The sequence below is a fragment of the Lates calcarifer genome, linkage group LG6 (genome assembly GCF_001640805.2).
Source record: "Lates calcarifer isolate ASB-BC8 linkage group LG6, TLL_Latcal_v3, whole genome shotgun sequence".
Classification (NCBI taxonomy): Eukaryota; Metazoa; Chordata; class Actinopteri; family Centropomidae; genus Lates; species Lates calcarifer.
Window position 1 is genome coordinate 19,319,030 of NC_066838.1, and position 22,474 is coordinate 19,341,503.

At 39.6% G+C, this 22,474-nt stretch overlaps 2 protein-coding genes across 3 annotated transcripts; one reads left to right on the forward strand and one right to left on the reverse strand.

The window, feature by feature from the left end:
* Positions 1–540: 540 nt before the first annotated feature.
* On the forward strand, positions 541–16,316 carry col9a3 (collagen, type IX, alpha 3). The gene is made up of 32 exons (XM_018701194.2): positions 541–825; positions 1,785–1,853; positions 3,233–3,268; positions 3,841–3,912; positions 4,099–4,152; positions 6,147–6,182; positions 6,581–6,604; positions 6,826–6,879; positions 7,779–7,832; positions 7,975–8,016; positions 8,122–8,178; positions 8,331–8,384; positions 8,566–8,619; positions 8,818–8,871; positions 8,974–9,027; positions 9,157–9,210; positions 9,293–9,346; positions 9,431–9,484; positions 9,594–9,647; positions 9,868–9,912; positions 10,011–10,064; positions 10,200–10,253; positions 10,947–11,000; positions 11,105–11,176; positions 11,996–12,031; positions 12,276–12,320; positions 12,955–12,987; positions 14,024–14,170; positions 14,303–14,357; positions 14,454–14,636; positions 15,081–15,158; positions 15,510–16,316. Exons 1-32 carry the CDS (start codon positions 760–762, stop codon positions 15,692–15,694), a joined length of 2,037 nt encoding a protein of 678 aa, XP_018556710.1. The 5' UTR covers positions 541–759; the 3' UTR covers positions 15,695–16,316.
* Positions 15,780–22,353, reverse strand: LOC108900230 (transcription factor-like 5 protein). Of its 2 annotated transcripts, none has more exons than XM_018701196.2 (7): positions 20,769–22,353; positions 19,712–20,233; positions 19,476–19,617; positions 19,212–19,374; positions 18,912–19,086; positions 17,872–18,013; positions 15,780–17,382 (listed from the first exon to the last, which is right to left on the reverse strand). In XM_018701196.2, the coding sequence occupies exons 2-7, from the start codon at positions 20,164–20,166 to the stop codon at positions 17,257–17,259; spliced, it is 1,203 nt and encodes a 400-aa protein (XP_018556712.1). In that variant the 5' UTR covers positions 20,167–20,233; positions 20,769–22,353; the 3' UTR covers positions 15,780–17,256. The 2 variants fall into 2 exon arrangements, with proteins under 2 accessions (XP_018556712.1, XP_018556711.1); XM_018701195.2 differs by having other exon boundaries at positions 19,712–20,300.
* Positions 22,354–22,474: the final 121 nt, after the last annotated feature.

Genomic DNA, 22,474 nt, shown 5'->3' on the forward strand with positions numbered 1-22,474 from the left:
ACTTGGCCTATGGAAAGACCTGCTATTGTGTAATATGCAGGGTAACTTCTGTGGCTCTTAGAAAATATCCCTGATGATGCCATAATGATGTTGTCAGGGTCATCTAAGCTTGGGCTTGCAACCAGGAGGGTGCCTAATTAAAATATGCTGTCGAGTTGCGTCATGGGAAATGTAGGATCCAGCATTTTTGGAGCTTGGCCCAAACCAGGGACCAAACATCAGGATACTTCAGCCTCTGCCGCCTCAGTTTTGTCCACTCTTTTAAAAAATCAGTCTCTTGTGAAGAACTAAACTTCAAGGACTAATTTGGTGGAATTCTCCTTTAAATCAGTGACCTACATGGTACCACTAAAGAGCCCAGAAAGACCTCAAAATGTTCTACCTTGCAGACATGGAGGATTTGTGTTTTAGGTCACCTTGTAATTGGCCGAAGCACTAACCCGTGCATATTTTTAAACATTTTTAGCTCAGCCCACTTTCTCGCTGTCCGAAATGGTCTCCCCTCTCCTTGCTGCCTCCCTTACCAGTCCCACACCTCCTCACCCCCCCTCGTCCCTTGTACACAGTGCGCCAGATTGAGTTCAGCCCCTTCGGCTGGAGGCTCGGGTTTATCTGGAACCAAAGAGAAAGCCATTCAGGAGCTGTGCGCCGTGAGGTGAAGGAAGGCTCCGTTGCGGACGCTGGGGGGGAGCGAGAGAGGACCGGGAACCGGGGATTTGACCTTTTCCGCATAAACTCGGGTTTGTGAACGGGGGAGCCATGGCGGTGTTCTCTGCTCTTTGGGTGCTCTTACTGTGCCAGCTTTTGACATCATCCTCAGCCCAGGTAAGGGTTGTCAAGGGTCCGCATCCCTCTTTTCGTTTAGCCGCCTGCAGCATGTCTGGGTGGTGATGTGTGGGGCTTCTCTTAGTGCTGTATAATTAATAATCTCACGTTATTGCAGTGACTTTATGTAACCTGCGGATACATCTATTGACAATAAAGGCTATCTCTTGTGTTGATGGTGATGCTGATGATGGCAGTCGCTCGTACAGCTGCTGTAGGCCTGACCTGCATGCTCCTTACCCTAAAACCTGATGCTTTCTCTGAATATTTTCAGTCATTTTTACAGTGTATTCTTCTTGTACAATTATCATTTGAGTGGTATTTTTTGCCTCTTCGTTTCGGTAGGCCTATATACGTTCTGTCACAGCAGCCTAATTGTCTCCAGGTGACTGTGCCTTTCGCACCAGTTGATGAAGTCGGGGGTTATGTTTTCCCTGAACCTGTGGAATGCGCGGATTGGAGATCAGTGCCACAGCGCACAATGCCAGCTCTGTTCATTCAGGCTTCCCGGCTGAGCTAAAGGCAGGAGCTCATTTTGAAAGTCCTCAGTGAAATAAGTTTATTTTGTTTAGACGAAAAGTGAACTACTGATTTATTTGTGTGTTCTGAAGAAATCTAGTTTAGCCTTCCTGTCGTGCGTAAAAGGAGGTTTAAAGCGTCTTTACGCGCTCATACTTGCATCATATTTTTCATGGTGTTGCAGCTATATTGAATATTGTGTGTTTACTTAAAGCTTTAGAATTAGACTGTATTATTACTTTTAGTTAATATTGTCCTCAGCTTTTTTTTAAAATCCATTTTCACTGTGTTGACACCAAACATTTTGTATCAGTTTCTGTTTCATCCAGCTCATCTCAGATCTACATATTTCTTTTTTGGATGGTTTCATCAGAGGGACTATGGATGCTTAACAGTTACATAGGGAGAAATGCATGATTTTAGTTAATTTTGTGTTGCAGAGGCCGGGCCCCAGAGGAGCTCCTGGGCCACCAGGACCCCCAGGACCACCAGGAAAGGATGGCACTGATGTGAGTTAACTAGGCACTCAGAGTACCTCCTTACCTATGTCTATTTAAGAGTCATCAAAATGCAGCAAGTAGATAAAGAAATAGTTAGTTCCTCATTTTCTTTTAGTGAGTGATAAACTGATTTTTTCCCCCTCCTCACTGGGGTTGTCATGTTACAGATTAAGATTTCCAAAAATTTGAATTTGTACCACAGACACGACAGTGATAGTTCACTGGGCAGCTCACTGACTCTTTTTTGTGTTGTACCTCAAAATCAAATTCCCATTCAGTTACCTTTGGTATAAAGTGCTTTCTTTGTGCATAAATGTGGCCCAAATGTTTCTACATGTTGTATTTAACACATTGACTCCTCCCACAGCCCCACCTACAAGTATTAAATCATGATCATGGATGTTAGGTAGGCAGGGTTTAGGTGTGTATTTACTAAATGGACTTCTGTGAGGGGAACAAATTTCGACGTTTAGAATATATTAATTCTATGAATGGTCTGTACTTCTTTAGTTGGTCATATTAACTCATACAGTGAGGCTGACGTGAGTGGATTTCCATTATTGTATCTGTGTAAATGTGGACAATCCAATCAAGAACAATCCACTGAAATTTAAACCCCCCAGATGTGTTACTGAAAGAGGGGATTTGGTGGTATGCCTGGGATTGGATGTTATGATAGAAATATGAGCATAAATGATGCAATGAGACATCACTTGCACAAGTTCTAAGAGGAAATTGGATTATGAGGAAGCCAAGTAAAAAGAAAAACAGTGGTAACATGGTGACAAACGTGTCTCAACCCATTTAAATTTTTACCTCCTCTATAATTATGTACTTGATTTTTATCATACTTTTCTGCTGAATGAAAAAAGGTTATATATCCATGTCAGAGAATCTAAGTGTTTTTTGTTTTTTTTAGTTGTGGATATTTCTGTGACTGCACTAAAGTTTGGGCACACAGAGAGCCCATTCATACATTCCCCAACTCTGTGAGACCATCTAAAGTTTCACCTCACACCTCCTCCCTGCACCTTCAGCTCGCCCTGTACAAACCAAACTGAGGCTTTTATCATGTGACCAGTTGGCATTGGGTCGGTTTAGTAGTGTTTGTTCTTCCCCAGTCACTGCAGAAGCTAAACATTATATCTTATACACTGTTGCAGACCACAGACTTACTGCTTTAGTCACTTTAATATTCCTGCTGTTGGTATTACTCTAAGTTATTGATGAATTTGAAACAGGAACTCTGACTTTTACAGTCAAACACTGGGCTGAAACTTAAAAGGCTTCATTTGTATAATCCTAAATTAATCTGAAATGAACTTTGAAAAATGACTGAAAGGCATGTTTTTGTCCATAACTATGATACTTACTTTTGTTATTAACAGGGCAAACCTGGACCTGCTGGACTTCCAGGGAAACCAGTAAGTATTCCAACAAATCAAGACAATTTCATTTAAGTTTTGTGTGAAAGTTACTGGGGTGGTAAAGGGGCTGACCGTTTTATTATTATTATTATTATTATTATTATTATTATTATTATTATTATATTTGACTATGTGTGACAATAATGTACACATGTTGTCCTCTGCATATGGCAAAGGAAATTTGATGCTACTGCTCATGTCATTGCTAACTATATTGCAAAGGAAGGCTAAGGCTATACAATAGAAATGTAGGATAAAAAGACAATAAAAGACCCTTCTCCACTCTCGCAAAACAGCCAGACAACTCTAATTTGAGCCAAAAGAAAAATCACAATACTCTTCCCCTTTTCTGACCCCGGCTCTCTCACTAATAATTATCACAGTCTCATACATAGCTCAAAATCATAAATTTGTCTCAAGGGGCTTTTCAGTTTGTACAGCATATGACACTTTCTATCCTTAGACTCTTGTTTTGCCTCCAAATCAAACAACAGGGAGCAGGGGTTAAACTGATACTTGATTTTACAAAATTTTTTGTGCACTACTTCTTTAATCTCCTGTCTGTGTAGGGTCCCAAAGGGAAAGCAGGAATACCAGGAGTAGCAGGAAAACCAGGCCTGCCAGGGCTTCCAGGTGTGGATGTAAGTGTCCACTAAACACACACACAAATAATTCTTACACTAACATCAATACACCACTTCTGTTTTTGTCAAGTAATGTCAGGAACCCAGCAAAGTTTCTGGACTGATTCATTATTGACAATATGTTAAATAACAGCAGAGCAATGAGGCAATGATGTTCAGCCAAATGATATACTTTCTTTTCAGGGTTTGACAGGACCTGATGGTCCTGCTGGGAAGGATGGACCCCCAGGGGAAGCAGTAAGTGTGTCTTAGTCTTGTGATCTTTCTATGATGCTGAGGATCCACTTAAAGATGCACCCAATTGAGTTTTATGACCTCTCTACTTCAAGCTGCCCCTCATTAGTCAGATGTCAACACTCACAAAACACATGAACGAACATGGATGCAAACTCTCGCGTGCTGATTGGTTGCTGTTGTAGCGAGATCTTTAGGAGGGTCTTACAGGGACAAGGCCCGTGTTTTCCTCTGTCAGCCTGGATTTGTCAAGGCGGCTCAGCCTCTTGGTGGGAATATTTTTAATGAGGGATCAGAATTGGATTTATTTCTGCTGATTTCCTAATCCGGCCCGGAATGCACACCACAATGTTTCCCACCAATCTGTGAGTCTGTTGCCCTGATGCCGAAGCAAACAGGTGTTATCTTCTGAGAGATACAAGAGAGGGCCGAATCACAGCACATGCGACATCAAACTAGTGCTACGTGTTACAATTAAACAGGAAGTCTCTTATTTCCCACATTAGATATAAGATTTGAAAGAATAAATATTGAGGGACTCTGCTCTAAGGCTGCAGAGTCACTGTCAAGACAGATAAACGCCCCCAGCGATTTGACTAATTAGCCAACCTAATGAGGAAGCTTGCGTCAACCAATGTCCCTAATTACTCAGATTACTACACTGTTATGGCTGGCTCATAGTGCTGAAGAGTCATGCAAAGACAAACAGGATCAGACTGGAGGAGTCTGAGACAAAGAATAAGCTCATGTACAGCAGTAAACCAGACATTCAGTAACCAACTGTCAGAGATGATGACTTTCTAATTTGAGGCACATTTTCTCAGTATTGTACTCATAGTTAATTTTCTGTGTGTTTATGATTTGTGTGCCGGTGAAGCCTTTTGTCTCGTTTGCACACTGAGGAATGCAGTAACGAAGTGTGACATCCCTGTGTTAGGCCTCTGTATTTGGGGTCTTTTGCCCTCTCACCTCTCAGACAACACAAATACAGCTGTGAGGAGTAAACAGAGGAGGAAGAGAAACAATCAATGGTTGTTTAGAAAGGAAAGAGGAGGGGGTGCTGCAGTTTGATTAACAAGTTGACAGCAATAATAAATAGAACATTTCAACAAACTGAAGTTAGTGAAGCAAAAAGGAAGACTTAAAACACAAATACATCATTATCGTGCCCTCCTCAGTTAACAATGCGACGTGCATGAATTAACCCTTGTACAGAAACTACACTACACTTGCAATCAAGATAATTGATATTGAGATATTATTGTGTTAATCGCAGTGCTTGCCAAGATGCAGACATTTTCTCCTCTCAGTATCTTTAACAATTAATTACCGTTCAAAGCATTTGTGATCTTCCACGTGACCTACAGCAGAAAACGTCTTGTCCATATTATTACATATCAGTTGGCTTTTCTTTTTTAATGCACTTCTCATGACTGTTTTGCTCGTCCGATAAATCATTAACTAATTTCAATCATTAATCATGCCAGAGAATGCTTTAGATACCAAGTGAATCTCCATCACTGATTCACTTACAATGAAATAAGGATTAACCAATTTGAAGGTATTTATTGAAAGATAAAGCCACATATAACAACAACACTCCCTGCCCCTTATTGTGTTTAGCTGGAATGTGACTAGCAATTGTGCCACACTCCACACATACACATAAATTCACATAGAAAACCTCAAAGTAAACAGCCTTGAAATAACCAAGAAGAACTAGACTGAAGATGACCCCTATTAGTAGTCACACTGGTGGTTACGCTGGTTCTATGCAAAATAAAAGGGAACTGAGCTGTTCATTTTTGTGCAAACCTAATGAGAATAATATTTGTAACTCTCTTACCCTGTCCATAATCTTGGATTCTGCACTAAATTTCTGTTAAAATATTGCTCTGAAGCTTTTTCTAAATTACTGATCCCAAATATCAAACAACTATGCACATAAAGAAAATCAGGAAAATCTTAATTGTGGCATTTTGCCTTGCTCTCTTTAGGGTGATGCTGGACCTCCTGGGCCACCTGGACCTCCTGTAAGTACCCACGCATACTATGTAAAAACATCACACAGATACTCAGCAGTTACTTCATATCTGTATCTACCTCACTCAATACACATTATCCTGAAAAGACCTCTCATTCCTAGAAGCTTTATATACCATCTGATCACTACAGTGACCCCCCCCCCCGAGACTGGACTAAATAATTGATAAGGCAGTATCACATGTTGTCCCAGGAGTACTCAGATTACAGTGCTTTGATCTAACCAGGCTTCAGAAGTGCATATTCACCTCACAGCCACGACCAGCAACAAACTTTCAAAGTGGGATTTGATGCAGTATTACATCACGTGGTGGATGTTGATGTTGTGAGAAAATCTAATCATCCCTTGGTGTTTGTGACTTAATTTGCCTTCCTGTATCTTCCGTAGGGCAGAGGGAGACCAGGAGCTCCAGTGAGTACACAGCACTGTCTTTTTTTAAAAAATATCATTCTGACATGCAGAAAGATGGAGAGAGTGGTGTTTTTGTGTAATTATATACACATCACTATTGCTTGTTTGCATCCTGGGAGTATATGCTTGTACATGTTACACTATGTTGTAGCCCAGATTGTGTGCTACATCTACACATGTACTGTGATGTCTCGCACACACCCAGTGTCTTTTGTTTCCAGGGACTACCTGGAACCAACGGGTTGCCAGGCGGAGTCGGACCTCAGGGTGCAGTGGTGAGTATCTGTCTAATCTTCCCAATTAGACTTCCTGTCATCCTTTCATCCACTGATTCAGAACAAGATTCTTATCTATTCAGTTTTATTCTATCCTTGGTTCAGTACCCAGTTGGCCACAGAAATGAGCAATGAAAGTGAGCAATGAATGGCAGCAAAATTCATATACAAGCCTCTGCAGCAGACACAGTAAAGCTGATAGAGGTCCAATGATCTCTGTAATTCACAGCTGTGCAGAAATCATCCAGCACAACATTGTCCTAAATTTCCATATATTATAGCCAGGAGTTTAAGAATAACCACCTGAATGGAAGGACACGTCAGTATGTGGACTGGCCTAGTGTTTCTACTGGGTCACACTTTATTTTTGGATTGTCCAGTGCTCATACTCAGCTTATGTGTGATCACTCAGTTTCATAAAACCGCACAGTATTGTCAGCAGCAGTGTGTAGATATGTTGTTGTTGGGGTCAGAAATCACTTTAGTATTCAAGAGACAGATTTATGAATGAATTTAGCAGAGAATGAGATATCCAGACTATTAGTCTAAAAACACTGGATCCTGTACTTCTCATAAGTCAACTGGACAGACACTCCCTGCATGGGAAATGCCTGTATATTTCAAACTCTACACTCCTAGTTTGTTTTAGGGTTTGGGTCAGTTGTTGTCAGGTTAATGTCAGGGTTACTGTTCACTGGGGTCAAACTAAGTATACTGAATATGTATATTGAATATTTACTTTTTATCAACAGTTGATTGAGTCATTATGTCAGTAGTTAATCGTGATAGAATAAAGTTTCCCGTAGGGATGATGAGACTGGCTCTGAAATCTCATCCGTAATTTTAGACGATGAGGTGCTGAAGATTTTACTAATGTTGCTCTTCTGTCTATTTCTCAGGGTGCTGAGGGTCTTCCAGGACTTCCTGGACCTCCTGGCCCTGATGGACCCCCAGTAAGTGCTGTTATAATTATATACTAGATAACTTGTGCTGCTGGTACAATAGAGTGATATATTTTTCCACTGCCACCCAGTGGATTTTTTGTTGAATGCACTGATTTTTTTTGTTCTGTGTTATCATTTCTTCCTCTCACAGGGTCTTCCTGGGACTCTTCATGATCTTAATGGTGACCTTCTGGTAAGATTTCAATCATGCACTCTGTGAAAGCAGCATCATGACAGTGAACTGAAGCTGTGTCCTCTGCATACAGAATCCTCAGTGTTTTGTTTCTATCCTCCGCAGTGTCCTGCAATCTGCCCGCCTGGTCCCCCTGGTCCTCCCGGGATGCCAGGATTCAAGGTAAATCTATTTCTGTCACAATTTGTTTTTTTGTTTGTTTGTCTTTTAATTGTATGCTGCCCAATATGTCCATGGGAATATACTGTGCACAACTCTTGTCACCCTACCCTCTCACAATTTCCTCATGGCACACTCATGTTTGCATCACGTAGGGTCACACAGGACACAAGGGAGACAAAGGAGAGGTTGGGAAAGATGGAGAGAAGGTGAGTTTTTATGTGACATAAATATTATGGCTTTTACCACGAATGGCTCATTAGGATACATAAGGATAGACTTAACCTACCATTTGCAAAATATTGTTTTTTTTGTTGTTTGTTTTTTTAGTACAACTGCTCCGTGTTTCTGTGATTTGATTTTAAATGAAGTGTCCTGTTCTGTCTCTAGGGTGACGCTGGTCCACCTGGCCCACCGGGTATTCCCGGTACTGTGGGTCTGCAGGTGAGTTACATAAAGATTACCCAGAAAAGTGTCATATTATTTCAGTCATTATTTCTGTTCTTGTGTTACTTTTCACCTGTTGGCTCCTCTGGATATTTTACACACCATATTCAAGCAACTTTCGAGGAATCCAGAAATATTCTTAGTGAGTTTTGATGTTTTAAAATGTCCTCACGATGCTCTAATGTTGTGTTTCAGGGCCCACGTGGTCTAAGAGGTTTGCAGGGCCCAATGGGACCTGTAGGAGACAGAGTAAGCAGCCTCTCTCTTCCCCGTCTACGCCTTCTTGTCCCTCTTAATACAGACAAACACATACACATGCCTACTTTAACCTCACACTATGTTTGTCTCTAGGGCCTGCCTGGTTTCAGAGGCAAGCCTGGCATCGCCGGCATCATTGGAAAAACAGTGAGTCTCTCCTTGTTTGTAATGTGCACAAAAAAAAACAATTTAAAAAATGTTTGGTAGTAGTTTAGCTAGAATAGATGGCTGGTCCCATCAATGAATAGCTGTGTGTGTTTCATCTGATGTCTCCAGGGTGATGCTGGAGAAAGAGGACCACAGGGATTCAAAGGACCCAAAGGAGAAATTGTGAGTGAAAGACTTTGATTTGTGACAATTAGTTTCCCAAGTGTAAGATGTTTAAATTACACTCTGATGTTTCTTTCAACAGGGTAAAATTGGTCCTAAAGGAGCTCCTGGGGGAGCAGGACCCAAAGGGGAGCCTGTAAGTGCACATCTGAAAAATTCTACATTTTTAAAACATGACCCCACTCAGAACCTCAGGGATCATATTTGATGTCTTCTACAGGGTATTCCCGGCAGAGATGGCAAAGATGGCACACCTGGATTAGACGGCGAGAAGGTAAGTTGCACCTTTTCTCCCAGCATGGTGTTTTGCTTAATTCAGTTGTGAGTCCACTGCTATAGCAGGACTGATGTCACAGTCACAGTATTGCTTATTGTGTTGATAGGGTGATGCTGGACGCCATGGAGTAGTTGGAGAGAAAGGACCTAACGGCCTTCCTGTAAGTACTATGATGTAGACCTGGATGCTTCCTGTGTGATACGAAGTCTTGTTGTACCACTCTGCATGTTAATTTTCTCAATGGCAGTACTAATCGCTGTTTGTGATCTGGCGAAAAAGGTGTGTTAAACTCTTGCAGAGGAAAACTCAATTAGTATAATGATGAGAATCTCTGCCTAAAAACCGATAAGAAGGTAATTGTTATGCATTTTCTGTTCCAGGGGCTACAAGGAAAGGCTGGGGCAAAGGGATCTAAAGGAGAAGTTGTGAGTATTACAACCAAATAGAAACATACTTTAATCTTAAAGCTAACATTAGGACCGTGGAGGACAACTATCTTATCTTCTGTCTTCTTTTATGCTAGGGTGATCCAGGGAAACCTGGAGAGACGGGACCCTCTGGAGAGCCAGGTATTCCTGTATGTATCTGATGGGCTTTTTGGGGGGTATTACTGGGTTACAGCCTCTTCAACATTTACCCACATGAAACTTTAACAATGTCTTTAAACTATCCTGACTTATTGTTTACAACGTCGTTTTCCTGTTGCCTTCAGGGTGAAATCGGCATCCCGGGAGAGAGGGGGATAGCGGGACCCAGAGGAGTGGCTGTGAGTTAATGGTTACACTATAAGCTACTGTGTATATGTGTCTCTTATCAAATTGCTGTGCTGCCTGTATAGCTATAAAAGCTTCAAAAGCATCTATCACAGGACATTTAAAAATAAGCTTTGCCCCATTTACAAGCCAAATTATGAGACTTTCTGCTGCACAGATGGCCATCTGTTAAATTTCCAAGTTTCCAGAATTTAAACTCAGTCTCCACTACTTAAAAGTATATCTAATAAGACCACAATCCATAGCAGCATACAGCCTGAGATATGAGATAAAACCGGAATAGCAGGATAATAAACTGCTGCCCCAAAGTTAATGATATTCTGCTACAGAGGCTCTAAGAGTATTGCTGCTGAGTCTCACTAAGGTGGAGTTAGAAGGAATGGAGGGCTAGCGATGAGAGCAGATTTTCATAGAGGAGGAATTCATAAACAGAGAGGTCTTTGTTTTTCATATCAGACCCTGCGGCGAGGAAAAAGGATAAAACATCACAGGAATTAACATACTTCTATTGCACACTGTACTGCATAATGAATCATTCCTCACACAACCTTCACGTCCATTTAGTCAATTTCTTTCTCTCAAATCTCACACAAGGAAAAAAACATCTTGTCGCAGACTGATATGTCAGTAACAACCAGTTGTTTTACTACTATATGACAAGACATGACAATTTCTGTTTCCAACAGGGAGGTATTGGACCAGCAGGCAACCTCGGGCCTCAGGGAGTGAAAGGCTTTCAGGTCAGTTGAAATCCCTAATCATCATCTTTTTTTTTTTTTTTTTTTTAATAAATAAGTGTTATTTTTAGTTAGCTTACTGACTGTGTGAGTGTCATGTGCTGCAGGGGGTAAAAGGAGCCTTGGGGGATCCAGGTCTCCCAGGTCCAACAGGAATCCGTGGAGAGTTTGGTGAAAGGGTGAGTTTGACATATGTGACGATATGAAATGTTTCCCTGGATTTAATGTCACCTGGTAGAGGGCAGCAACTAACAATTATTTTCTTTATAATAATACATTCTTTCACTTATCATTGATTATTCTTCCACTTATTCTCTAAATTAATGGATTGAACCATTTGGTCTTTAAAATGTAGCAAAAATCCAGAAATGCAATTTTCAAGTTCTCTTGTAATATCCCTAAAATGTCTTGTTTTAATCAACGAACAGACCAAAACCAAAAGATACCCAGTTTTCTACAGACTATGAAAACAAGGAAATATTCCAATTTTGAAAAAGCTGGAACCATTTTTCTTGACTCAAAAGTAGTAATCGATATTCAAAATAGTTGCAATTGCTTTTTTGCCAATCGTCTAATCAACAAATCATTGCAGCTCTAATACATTATGTAACAGCAACAAAATCTCTATTAATGGCCTCTCCTTAAGAGTCAGACATAAAGCTTTGACAAACCTGTCTGCACAGACGCAGCTGTAATATGCAACTGTCCAGCTGTCTTCATGGGAGGATACTGTATGTCAATAACCAGGTCGTCCCTCCTCAGTCTTACTGGTATAAACCCAAACTGCAGCCAGGAGAGAGCTCAAACACAAAGCGGCCTCCTGTTCAAAATCTGAAGACAGAACAAAGCCAGTCTTTATACCAACCCTGGTTCCCCTCAAACAGCCCACCTCACTTCCCCTCATCCCCCCTGTCCCTCTCCCACGGCCAGCCTTCCACAAAATGTCTCTACATGGCTCTCATTTATGTTCTTTCTCACTCCTTCTTCAACCCCTATAGGGTCCAGTCGGAGCTTCTGGAGCTAAAGGAGACATGGTAAATATTTCTAAGTCAAAGTTTGAGATTAAATATGATCTCCACTGAATGACTTGTGATAGTTTTCACCCACTTATTCAAAGGTTATACGTGGGAAATTATTATTTTAGATGCTGTTACATGGGTTTATTGATGATGACAGCCAAAGTGTTTTATCAGCTCAAGACAGAATTCATGTACAAAACACAAAAAAATCAACTAAACTGGAGTTGTGTGAGATTTAATTAAAATGTTGTCTCTTTAGGGTGTGGCAGGAAGTGATGGTTTACCTGGAGAGAATGGAGAACCTGTAAGTATTGTCTTAACATGTACTTTATTTTACTAATAATACTCCAAGAATCAGAATCCAAACACAGTAAATCAGCAGTAATTGGCTGTAAAATTGATTCAGAACTGTCAGTTTTTATTTCTATTTTTTTTTTTTTTTTTTTTTTTTTTTTTTTTTTTTTTTTTTTGCTCATAAAGCATTTCATGACCTCAGGTCATCTGGCACAAGTATTTTAGTTAGTCTGAAGTGCAGGATAAAAACCAGCCAGCTTTTAGTTTTTATGCTCTGAACCATTGGTATAACGCCAGAGGATCTGAGATCAGCTGAAAGTGTTGATAGTTTTTTTAATCTTGCTTTTGATGAGAATATTTTAGATCTATTGATTAGATCTTATTTAATAATTCATTTTATTGTATTTATGTTCTAAAATGTTTGGAGTTTGTATTATTTCACTTATATCATTTCTATTTCTCATGTGTACCACTCTCAGTTTGTATTACTATCATCAGCTTGCCAGTTACCTGTAAAGCACTTTGAATTTCACTAACCTGTATGAAAGGTGCCACACCAATAAAGTTTGATTTATAAAACAGCTGTTGGGTGCTATTTAACAATCTGTTACATATCTTTATCTAAAATTCTATCTTTTCTTCAGGGTCCCTTTGGACCTGTTGGACAAAAAGGAGAGGTGAGATATATCACTGCTTACATTTACATTTTTAACACACCTTAAACACCCATAAAACTGCTCCATCCAAACCAGTTGTCTACAAATATTAGATCAGTGTTTCCCATTCGTTTTTTTTATCAGATGTTCCCCACAGCCCTGTCTGATGAACTCAAATACCCTTTTGAGTGACACCACAATTTCAGTTTATTCATGACTTTTAACTACTGAATTCAACCATTAATCCAATTACTATAAGCCAAATATTTCAACTGTTTATATATTACTGTAAGCTTAACATGTCAACTATTTATCCATTAGATTTAGCTGTCTACTTTAACAATTATGCATTGTCTTAAGTTAACTATTGTTTAGTTTGTCATTTAAAATTCTTCAATTTGTAATTTCTATTTTTTTCAATTTAGTTGAGCTACCCCACAATCTTTCCACATGGCCCCAAGCAACTGCAGAAACACTCCCCGCAGTACAAATACACCTGGCTGGGAATGACTGCAGCACATGTTAAGCACAGTTAGATGTTGTGTGTGGATGTAATTAGCAGCACAAGTTTGTTCCAAACTCCCTCTTGTCTCCGCTCCCTCACTGAACATTAAAAACTGGTGCCTTGCTCTGAGCTGTTGCCCACTTGTCAGAGTCATTGCACATGATTCAGCCTCACATTCCAGGTTTAATAGGATTAATTAGAGATAGATATTGCTGCTTTAGCTTTATTTGCCTGTTTGCTGCTATTGCCACAAGGGAGAGACAAGTCACATTAAGCTGCAGCACAATTTATGTAACTAGAGACAGTACTGATGAGCCTCCATCTCTTAGTCTCATTTACTGTTTGCTGTGCTCACTGGAGTAATTATTGAGCAACAAGCCTCCATATGAACCTGCCCACACATTGTCTCAACAGACCCAGTTTGCTCCTTGGTTGGTGTTTAGTCAATGATCAAATCAGAGGCTTATGAATGTTTTTAGCTCCAGTTTGAATTGTTTTTTTTTTTTTTTCAAAGTATAATGACTTACTTAATGGATAATTCTTGTTGATTAGTCAGGGAAGCGGGGTGAGCTGGGACCTAAGGGCGTGACAGGTCCACAGGGAGAGCTCGGTGCAAGAGGACCTCCAGGAAAACAGGGACTAATGGGCTTCCAGGGGGAACAGGGTCTGCCTGGAATTGCAGGAAAGACAGGTGTACCTGTGAGTGTTTGAGTGTTTTTTTTTTTATCTGTACAAAACAGTAAAAGCTTCTGACTGATTAAAGCATATTAAATGTTAATGGTTTCCAATAAACGGCATGAATGAGGTTTCACTATAAAAATGTCTCTTCAGGGTAAACTGGCAAGTGAGCAGCACATCAGAGAGCTGTGCGGCTCAATGATTGATGGTGAGAGATCTTAATTAACCTTTGTCCCTAACTTGTTTCCAGTGTTGAATACAAGGGAAGCTGGAAATTTACCTTTTGGTGTTTTCTCTCACTCAGATCAGATCGCACAGCTGGCCGCCAACCTTCGACGACCCCTGGCCCCTGGAATGGTGGGCCGCCCAGGGCCTGCTGGCTCTCCAGGAAAGCCAGGGGTTGCTGGTTCAATTGGTCATCCAGGTGCCCGTGGACCACCAGGGTACAGAGGCCTGCCAGGAGAACTTGGAGACCCTGGTCCCAGAGGTAAGAAGAGTAAAATCAGTTTGGACTATCAGTAGGAGCACAAAAATTAACTGGTCAACACTTCAGTTGTACCATGACATGATCTACTTATTAAAATCAGTGGTGGACTCAGATCCTCTGATGTAACAATGTAAAAATACTCTATTAACAACTCATAGATACTATATTTGAAATGTGACAAGGGGCCTCAACCATTTTTTCTGTAAGAGGTCACAGGCCAAACATGTTGGGAGCTACTGGTTTAATCTTTAACAACATATTGACAACAACATAAGACATGTTCTTTTTTGTCTCTGACATGTAGTGGAGTAGAATAAGAAGAAGTAGCATAGAATTGGAATACTAGTAAAGTACATCTTACTCAAAACTGTACTTAATGACAGTACTGGAGTAAATGCACTTAGTTACTTTCAGTCACTGATTAAACATGTGTTTTAACAACAGGTGATGTTGGTGAGTCAGGTGATAAGGGATCCATTGGCAAAGCCATTGATGGGCCCTCCGGAGACCAAGGATACCAAGGTATGTGGTATCATACAGAACTCTAATACGAGCTACAACAATGTTCCCTTGCAAAGTTACTATACTGTACATGTAGACCTTACTCACGGCACACATTTGACATGTCAAACAGAGACATCACTACTAAGATTATCGCTGAATTCCATGTAGGTGTGCCAGTTCCATAGGAGGTAGACACATGAATGGTTTACTGGCACAGATGGAACAGAGCCATCATTAGTGTTACTAATTACACCTGTGACAATGTGAAAATGTCCTGTATGAGAAAAGTCTATTGTGGTATAATTGGTGGTATAATTAATTCAACAGGGTTTAATATTTGATGCTAAAATGCTAAACATTTTCCCACAGGTCTTCCAGGAGTACCTGGAATTGTCAAAGATGGGCGTGATGGATCTCCAGGAGATCCAGGTGAGCCTGGGGAGCCAGGCAGGGTAGGTAGGACTGGGCACCAGGGAACCCCTGGAATCTGTGATACATCAGCCTGCCAGGGAGCATCAGTCGCTGGGAAGTCCTCCAACCCCAAAAACCATTAAACATGACTTCCTGCAAACCTGACGCCATCCACCCCAAAGGAGGAAGGGTGAAAAAGTGAGGGAAGGAGGGAATGAAAGAAGAGAGTGATCACAAAAATGTCCTCTTTATTTAAATATATGTATCACAAGATGGGAAGAGTAACATCAACAGGTGTGATATTGTGAGAGGAATAGTGGAACATCCAAGGAGTGACATCAAAACCAGAGCAATTGAGAGACAAAAACATCAAGATGACATCCAGAAATAAAGTGGACAGAGGCACGGAAGAGTGCAAGAGAACAACTGCATTGCTCCAAATACTATCACTTAACAAGACTTGACTTACAAACAACTGGAAAATGAATGATGAGTCCTTTGTGTATAAAACTTTGTACATGTTGTTTCCATGCCCCCATTACTTTAGTTAACATCCTTCTGGCAGATGACACTCTAAAAACAACAGTGACTGTCTCTGAAGTGAATGTGCATATATCACGGCCCATTAGTGTAAATCACAGGTGTTACCTCAACATACAAGCTTACAGTGTAAAATATGGAAACAGATACCAGAGGCAAAAAGTCTCTGCCGAAGAGCTGTGTATGTATTGTAAAAGGAATAAAAAACAAATACCCAGGTGCCCAGACATTGTGTAGATTAATGCAAGAATTTTTAAACTTTTGATAGTCTTTTTTTTACAGCTTTTTTTTTGTTTGTTTGTTTTAATTACATGTGAAGCTGATTCTCTAGATGTGAGAATCAAAAACAAAATAAAACTTGTGGATGCATAAATCAGACAGTGTAAAATACATTTAAGAATCTTAGCGAAACAGTAAAAGAAAAGAAATTTTCATTTTTTTCAATCTGCAATGACCACATCCACTATGTACTACCGGTGCTGTAACTATTAAATATACATGACTTTAAATACTATTTATTATTTGTGGGTGACTGTTGTATGTACAGTAAGATGCTACAGCGACATGTTGTAAGAAAGAACAAATAAAGCCACTTTTCAGTAAAACATTACTCTTTTCTACATATCAAATGAACAGTCTACTTCAAAGTAATATGAGTAACACCATGAAAAGTTAAATAACCCCATTAATTCACAAGGCAGCAACACTTATTTTCATGCAAAAATACTTAAATATGTGATAAATGTGTACAAGAAAACTGAACAAGATACTGCATGAACAAAGTTTAACCAATGTAAACAATTTTAAAAATAAGTAAACAATATTTGGCATAGAAACTATTAAAAAATTAATTAAAATGAGCTAAATCATTTATTGTTGAAGAGCTGAAATCTACTCATTAGAGCACTATCTAGTCTGGCTTTCAAAGGGAAACAGTGCCACCTGTTGATGACTCTTTGAAAGCCTTCCACTTTCTAAATCATTGCTACATAAGCAGAAGCAGAGCTCCTCTCAAGAGGGAAATCTTTTTGTCATTCAAAATGTAACATATAGCCAGACCTTGTGGGACAACCTCAGCTAATTTAACAGTTAAATGTACTCAAACATCTGGCTGATTTGTTGGATAAAATAGTGAGGATGGAGGTGGGGGGTGGGGGTGTGGGTGTCACTGTTCTACCGCGTGAGGAATGCTCAGTGTCTCGTCCATCTCCCGGTGGATTGGGTCCTGGCCTGAAGAAGGGCTGGATTTAAGAAAGAGTCCTTTCTCATCAGCGAATGACTTCTGAAAGTCCTGTAAGGATGAATATATTTGATTATTGTGGTTACATTGGGAAAAAATAATAGTACTGTTTTTAATTTAAGTTTGAGCCTACCTAGACTTTATTCCAGGTGGTGGTGGTGTAGCACATTGTCTGCATAATGTGGTTGGATATACTATGAAGGCTTGTTTTAATTTGCTGCCATGTATTTTATAGTGTGTAAATCAGTTTTCACAGACTCAAATAACTGAAACACTAGATAATCCATCACAGTAAAATAATAAAGTTTATTTGATTTTGTCCTGCAAAACTAAGATGAATTTGATTTGAACTCTCTAAATAACAAAAGTCATATCAAGTCTGCTGCAGTGCTATAACTCAACAAGAGGAAATGTGATAAAACTCTCATCTTCCAGCCCCTGGTTTTGAGTCTCAAATAATTCAGTTGCCAGATAAATGAAGCCAAAAATGTTTTTCATCAATCAGTGTTTTAACTTCAAGATGAAATCACACAAACATACCTCTTTGAAGGTGTCTCCGTACGTTTTATTGATGTATCTGAGGAAGGCAGTGGTCCACTGCAGGGTGGTGACTTTGTCTGTATCTGAGTCACAGAACGGCACCAGCATGTTCAGCTCATCACAGCACAAACGAATCCTCTTCCTGCACAGCGGCGCAGGCAATACAGATGTTTTTAATCAGTGTTTCTCAAACTTTACAGACCTGAGATCTTGTTCTTAGAAGTCTCATGCCCCAGAAGCTTATGTAAGACATAATGGTATCTCTCTATGGCTGCAGTTATTTTTCAGTTAATTGATCAATCATTTGGTCTATAAAACATCAGATAACAGTGACAAATGCACATGACAAAATCCCAAGAGTCCAAGACTACATCAAATTAAGTCGTTTTATTCGAACAAGACTCTACAAAAGTTAAAATATTCAGCTTACTTCAATTTACAACTAAACCAGTGGTTCTCAAGCTTTTTGAAACCACAGCACCATTTTAAAGTGATTTTTCACCTTTTTTCTGTTTACAAAAACACATATTTGTATCACTGCTCTCTATTTCTGACAGCTGTGAACCTGAAAAATACGTTGAGTTATTATTGACAGCCAGCAATCAAGAGCTGTGTTCACCAGTATCAGCTGCCAAATACCTACATATTTAAGGGCTTTTAAGACATTTATTTAGATGTTCATTCTTCCCTTTTGAAATGTCTGGAAATGTAGTTCATGTAAATGTTGCCTTGTTTTTTTTACATGATATAAAGTTATTAAAAATTAAGAATAAAAAAAACGTGGCACTGTTGATTTGTCCTCAAGGGACCAAAGGGTGATGCAGCAACAACTTTGGAAACCACTGGACTAAACTAATGTTGGTTGTGTAGGGAGAGGTGTGTGGTGAGTAAACAAGAGAATAATTTTGGACAGTCTGTAGTGATGGCTGAGCTAAGCTAAATGTTTATAGAGTATTTCATCAGACCAGTATTTCATCAGACCTTGTCACAAATTGTGGAGGTTGCAGAGACACTTTGAGCTGTTAGTAATGGCTGCTCACCTGCGTTCCCTCTCCTTACTGTTGTGTCTCTCCCTGCGCTGGCTATGTGACATACAGAATCCAGCTCTTTTCCTGGCACTGTTCCCTGACTCAGCAGCTGAGTCTGGGGCAGCCTTTGCAGCCTTGGTGAGTTGAGAGCCACGCTTTCTGGAGGCAGCAGGTGTCACCACATCATCTATGAAAAAGTATGAGCAGGCATTAGACGAAGTTAGATACAAACTTGTACATGTATTTGCAGTATAGTATGACAGACAACAAAAACAACAAAAATAATGTTATATTTAAAGCACTTCTTATTACTTTCTGTGTTCACCGGCTGCTTCTCTCCTGTTGGGTTGCTGCTGCCTATATAGTGGGCTTTTGTAATAACCATCTCTGGGCAAAAATTAAAGGAAAAACTCTTAGGGATGATTAAACCCTGGTGCTTGTTAGCTTCAACCACATGAGGAATGTGGCCAATCACCTGAGATTAAAACAGAAACAAATTAATAAAATAAATAAACAATGAATTCTGCTGTAAAACAATACAAAAAGTGCATGTTGATATCTTTTTAATCAACACACCTGACCACACAGGTTGGTGACAGGGTTAAATACACCCCCTACATATGGATTGGAAACCTCAAAAGGGTCAGTTTTCAGCCACATCTTTGGATGTATGACCACCTCTTGAGCCTCTGCAGGCTGCTGAAATATTGTCAGAAAACTGAAACACAACAGAGATTTAGCAAAATCCACAAAAATGAATACATCAGCATATTTACTATTATATAGCAATAAAGTATATTAGTGGAGCCTACTTGCTGAGAACTGCTGACTGAATATCCCGCTGTCTTGGGCTGTCAGCAGATACAGTGTTGAACCTTTTCTCCAAACAAACTCTAGCAGCTGATCTGGATCGCTTCTGTGAGGTCGTGCTGCTGTTAGCGGGCAGTTCAACTGGACTGTCTTCACTCCTGATTCTGGCCAGCACAAAACCTGGGACCTCTCCATAAGATGCTGGTGTCTGTTCTCCTGGCATCACCAGAGTGTGATCATCTGTCGAAGTTGACAGGTCAATAGCTTGACTGGTTGCAAAGGGAGAAACCGCTGTGGATCCAGAGGCATCATTAGCAATCACCGTGGAAGGGTGAGCTCTGGCATCTGGCCCGTCTGGAGGCCCAGATTGTGCCTCCATGTGCTCCTGGATAAGGTGCTGAAGGTGGGTGTATTCAACCTCTGTCATCTCCATCAGACCAAGCTCTGTTCCCAACATCTGTCCCTGATCATGCACCAAATATCCTCCTTTGTTCAATATCAGCCCAGAGTCACAGGTGTGTTCTCTGGATGAAGGTGAAGATGGTACATGGACAGTTTTACAACCTGAGGAAAAGGCTGACATCTTTTACTCTAAATATGGGACACAGAGAAAATTGATGCTTGTTTAGCATTTCCACCAGAACAGGCCATAAAATATGCCTGGACTTCTGTGGTGTGCCCTGGATGATGAAGCCATGGTGTTAATAAAATTATTTCAAAAAATGTAGCACAAACTGTTAATCAATTAGGCTTAAACAACGTTTAAAATACTTATATACTCTGTATACAACTCCAAAAATTTTAATAGAGAAATTATAAAATCACAAAAGTTAGCTCGTGAATTTACGTTAGCGAACGAGGAACTTTAAGCTAGTCAATTTCTGTAGACGTTGACATACGTTATGCTAGCAACGTCTCCTCCTTGATATAGTTTTAAACGCTTTAACATTTTCAATTGACAGTTATTTAGTCGTCCATTTTGTGTGGACTGGTCTCTAACCAAGCTTCTGATATTATTCAGTTATCTATATCGACCTTTCTGTCAGGTGTTTAACTTACTGTATTTCCAGCTGCTTGCTTAATGGCCGCGGTGACAACAGACGTTGGTGTCCAACTCAGTCGGAGGTCGGAAAACTGTCACAGCTGAAGCCTCGGATTGTTTAGATTTATTATATTTTGTCCAAAAAAATATTATGTAACACACATTTTAAAAAAAATAATTGTTATGGAACTATGCACATCTACTTACGTACATTACTCAAGTAGATGTTTGACGTTTATTATGTGCTTCAGTGTTTCTAGAGCCATTAGCTACTCAATTACACTTCAGAGGGAAATAGTTTACTTTTTACCGCCTACTAAAATATTAAGCGCTGTTTCACGGTACATAAAGTAGACAGAGGAAGTACTCAGATCATTCACTAAATTCAAAAGTGAAGTAGCCACCAATAAAAAAGTTCACCAATAAAAACAAAAAGTTCTGGTCTGGAGTTCAAGTACAAAAGTGGGAACATATTTTAAGTACTAAAAGGAAAAGTACTCAGCCTGGTACTTAATCTTGAACTGTGTGTTTCATGTCACAAATCATTTGTTGTGTTTTTTGTTTGTTTTTTCCAATGTAAACTGTAAGTATAGCTATCAGATGAATGCAGTTCAATCAAATGTTATTAAATATTAAAAATGTAGGGAAATATAGAAATATTTGAAATGTAGGGAAGTAAACATCACACAAAAGTAACATAATATTGATATTAATGTGCACTTATATACAGTACTTGAGTAAATGGACTCAGTTACATCACTATTGCAATCACCAAAGCTCGATCAATATAAGGACCAGAGATTCAGCTGAATGCTGTCGCCCCCCTCTGGTGACACATGAGTTGTGCAGGTGGCAATTTTTGCAATTTTTTCCTCCTCAAGGACTTTTTCTCACTTATTGTCTATCACCACCTGTTTGACACAGCATAAGCCCTTAAGAAACCTGAAAAATTAATAAAAGGTGGCTCTTTTTATGTGAAAAATCCTCACATTTCTTGTAAAAACAACATGACTCATTCCAGCTCAAGACAAACCTACACAGGGCCCTTTTATGATTTAAAATTGTAGCTCTGTAAGCTGTGCAGCACTCAAGAGTGTGCTGAAAGGTTTTCCCTGGAATGGGGATCAAGCCATAATGCATGTCAAAGACTGTTAAGACAGACTGTCAATGGTCAGAAGTATTTCTCTGATGCACTAAGAGCATGGAAAGTCCCCTCTAACAATACACATGCTTGTTCTGTGCTACTTACCATTGTAATGGACGTATTCAACAATAGAATATAAAAAACATAAATAAATATATTCAAGCACTATACTTAAGGGCAATTTTGAGGTACTTAAACATGAGTGTTTATATATTTAACTTTACATTACTAATCCACCACATTTCAATTAATTAAAAAGCAGCAGAAATAGGCTTTAATTTCAACATTCTTCTTAAGTTGGTGGTTCTTACCGTGCACTAAGGTTACATAAAATCAAACTTTATTGTTAAGCCTGGATATTGCCTCTGAAGAGACACTAGTGAACCATCAACCCCTATAAAGGGGGATTTTTGACTGTATGTCTAAAAAATTATAAACCAGAGTCTGATTTATTTCCACAAATGAAACAATACTGGCATTGTGCTTTTAAGGAATATGTTTTTAAAATAGTAGGTTTGGCTACAACTCATGCTGCAATCAATTAATCCAAATATCAATGAAAAAATCAGAGTTAGTACA

Bases quoted from the DNA above. Each gene is read 5' to 3' on its own strand.
- LOC108900230 (XM_018701195.2), bottom strand. From the start codon at position 20,292: ATGTCAGCCTTTTCCTCAGGTTGTAAAACTGTCCATGTACCATCTTCA. The intron at 18,014-18,911 runs GTGAGCAGCCAT...GCCGCTGTGCAG, and splicing joins AGTAAGGAGAGGGAACGCAG to GAAGAGGATTCGTTTGTGCT. The intron at 17,383-17,871 runs GTATGTTTGTGT...TCATCCTTACAG, and splicing joins ACGGAGACACCTTCAAAGAG to GACTTTCAGAAGTCATTCGC.
- col9a3 (XM_018701194.2), top strand. From the start codon at position 760: ATGGCGGTGTTCTCTGCTCTTTGGGTGCTCTTACTGTGCCAGCTTTTG. The intron at 6,183-6,580 runs GTAAGTACCCAC...TATCTTCCGTAG, and splicing joins CTGGGCCACCTGGACCTCCT to GGCAGAGGGAGACCAGGAGC. The intron at 9,211-9,292 runs GTGAGTGAAAGA...TTCTTTCAACAG, and splicing joins AAGGACCCAAAGGAGAAATT to GGTAAAATTGGTCCTAAAGG.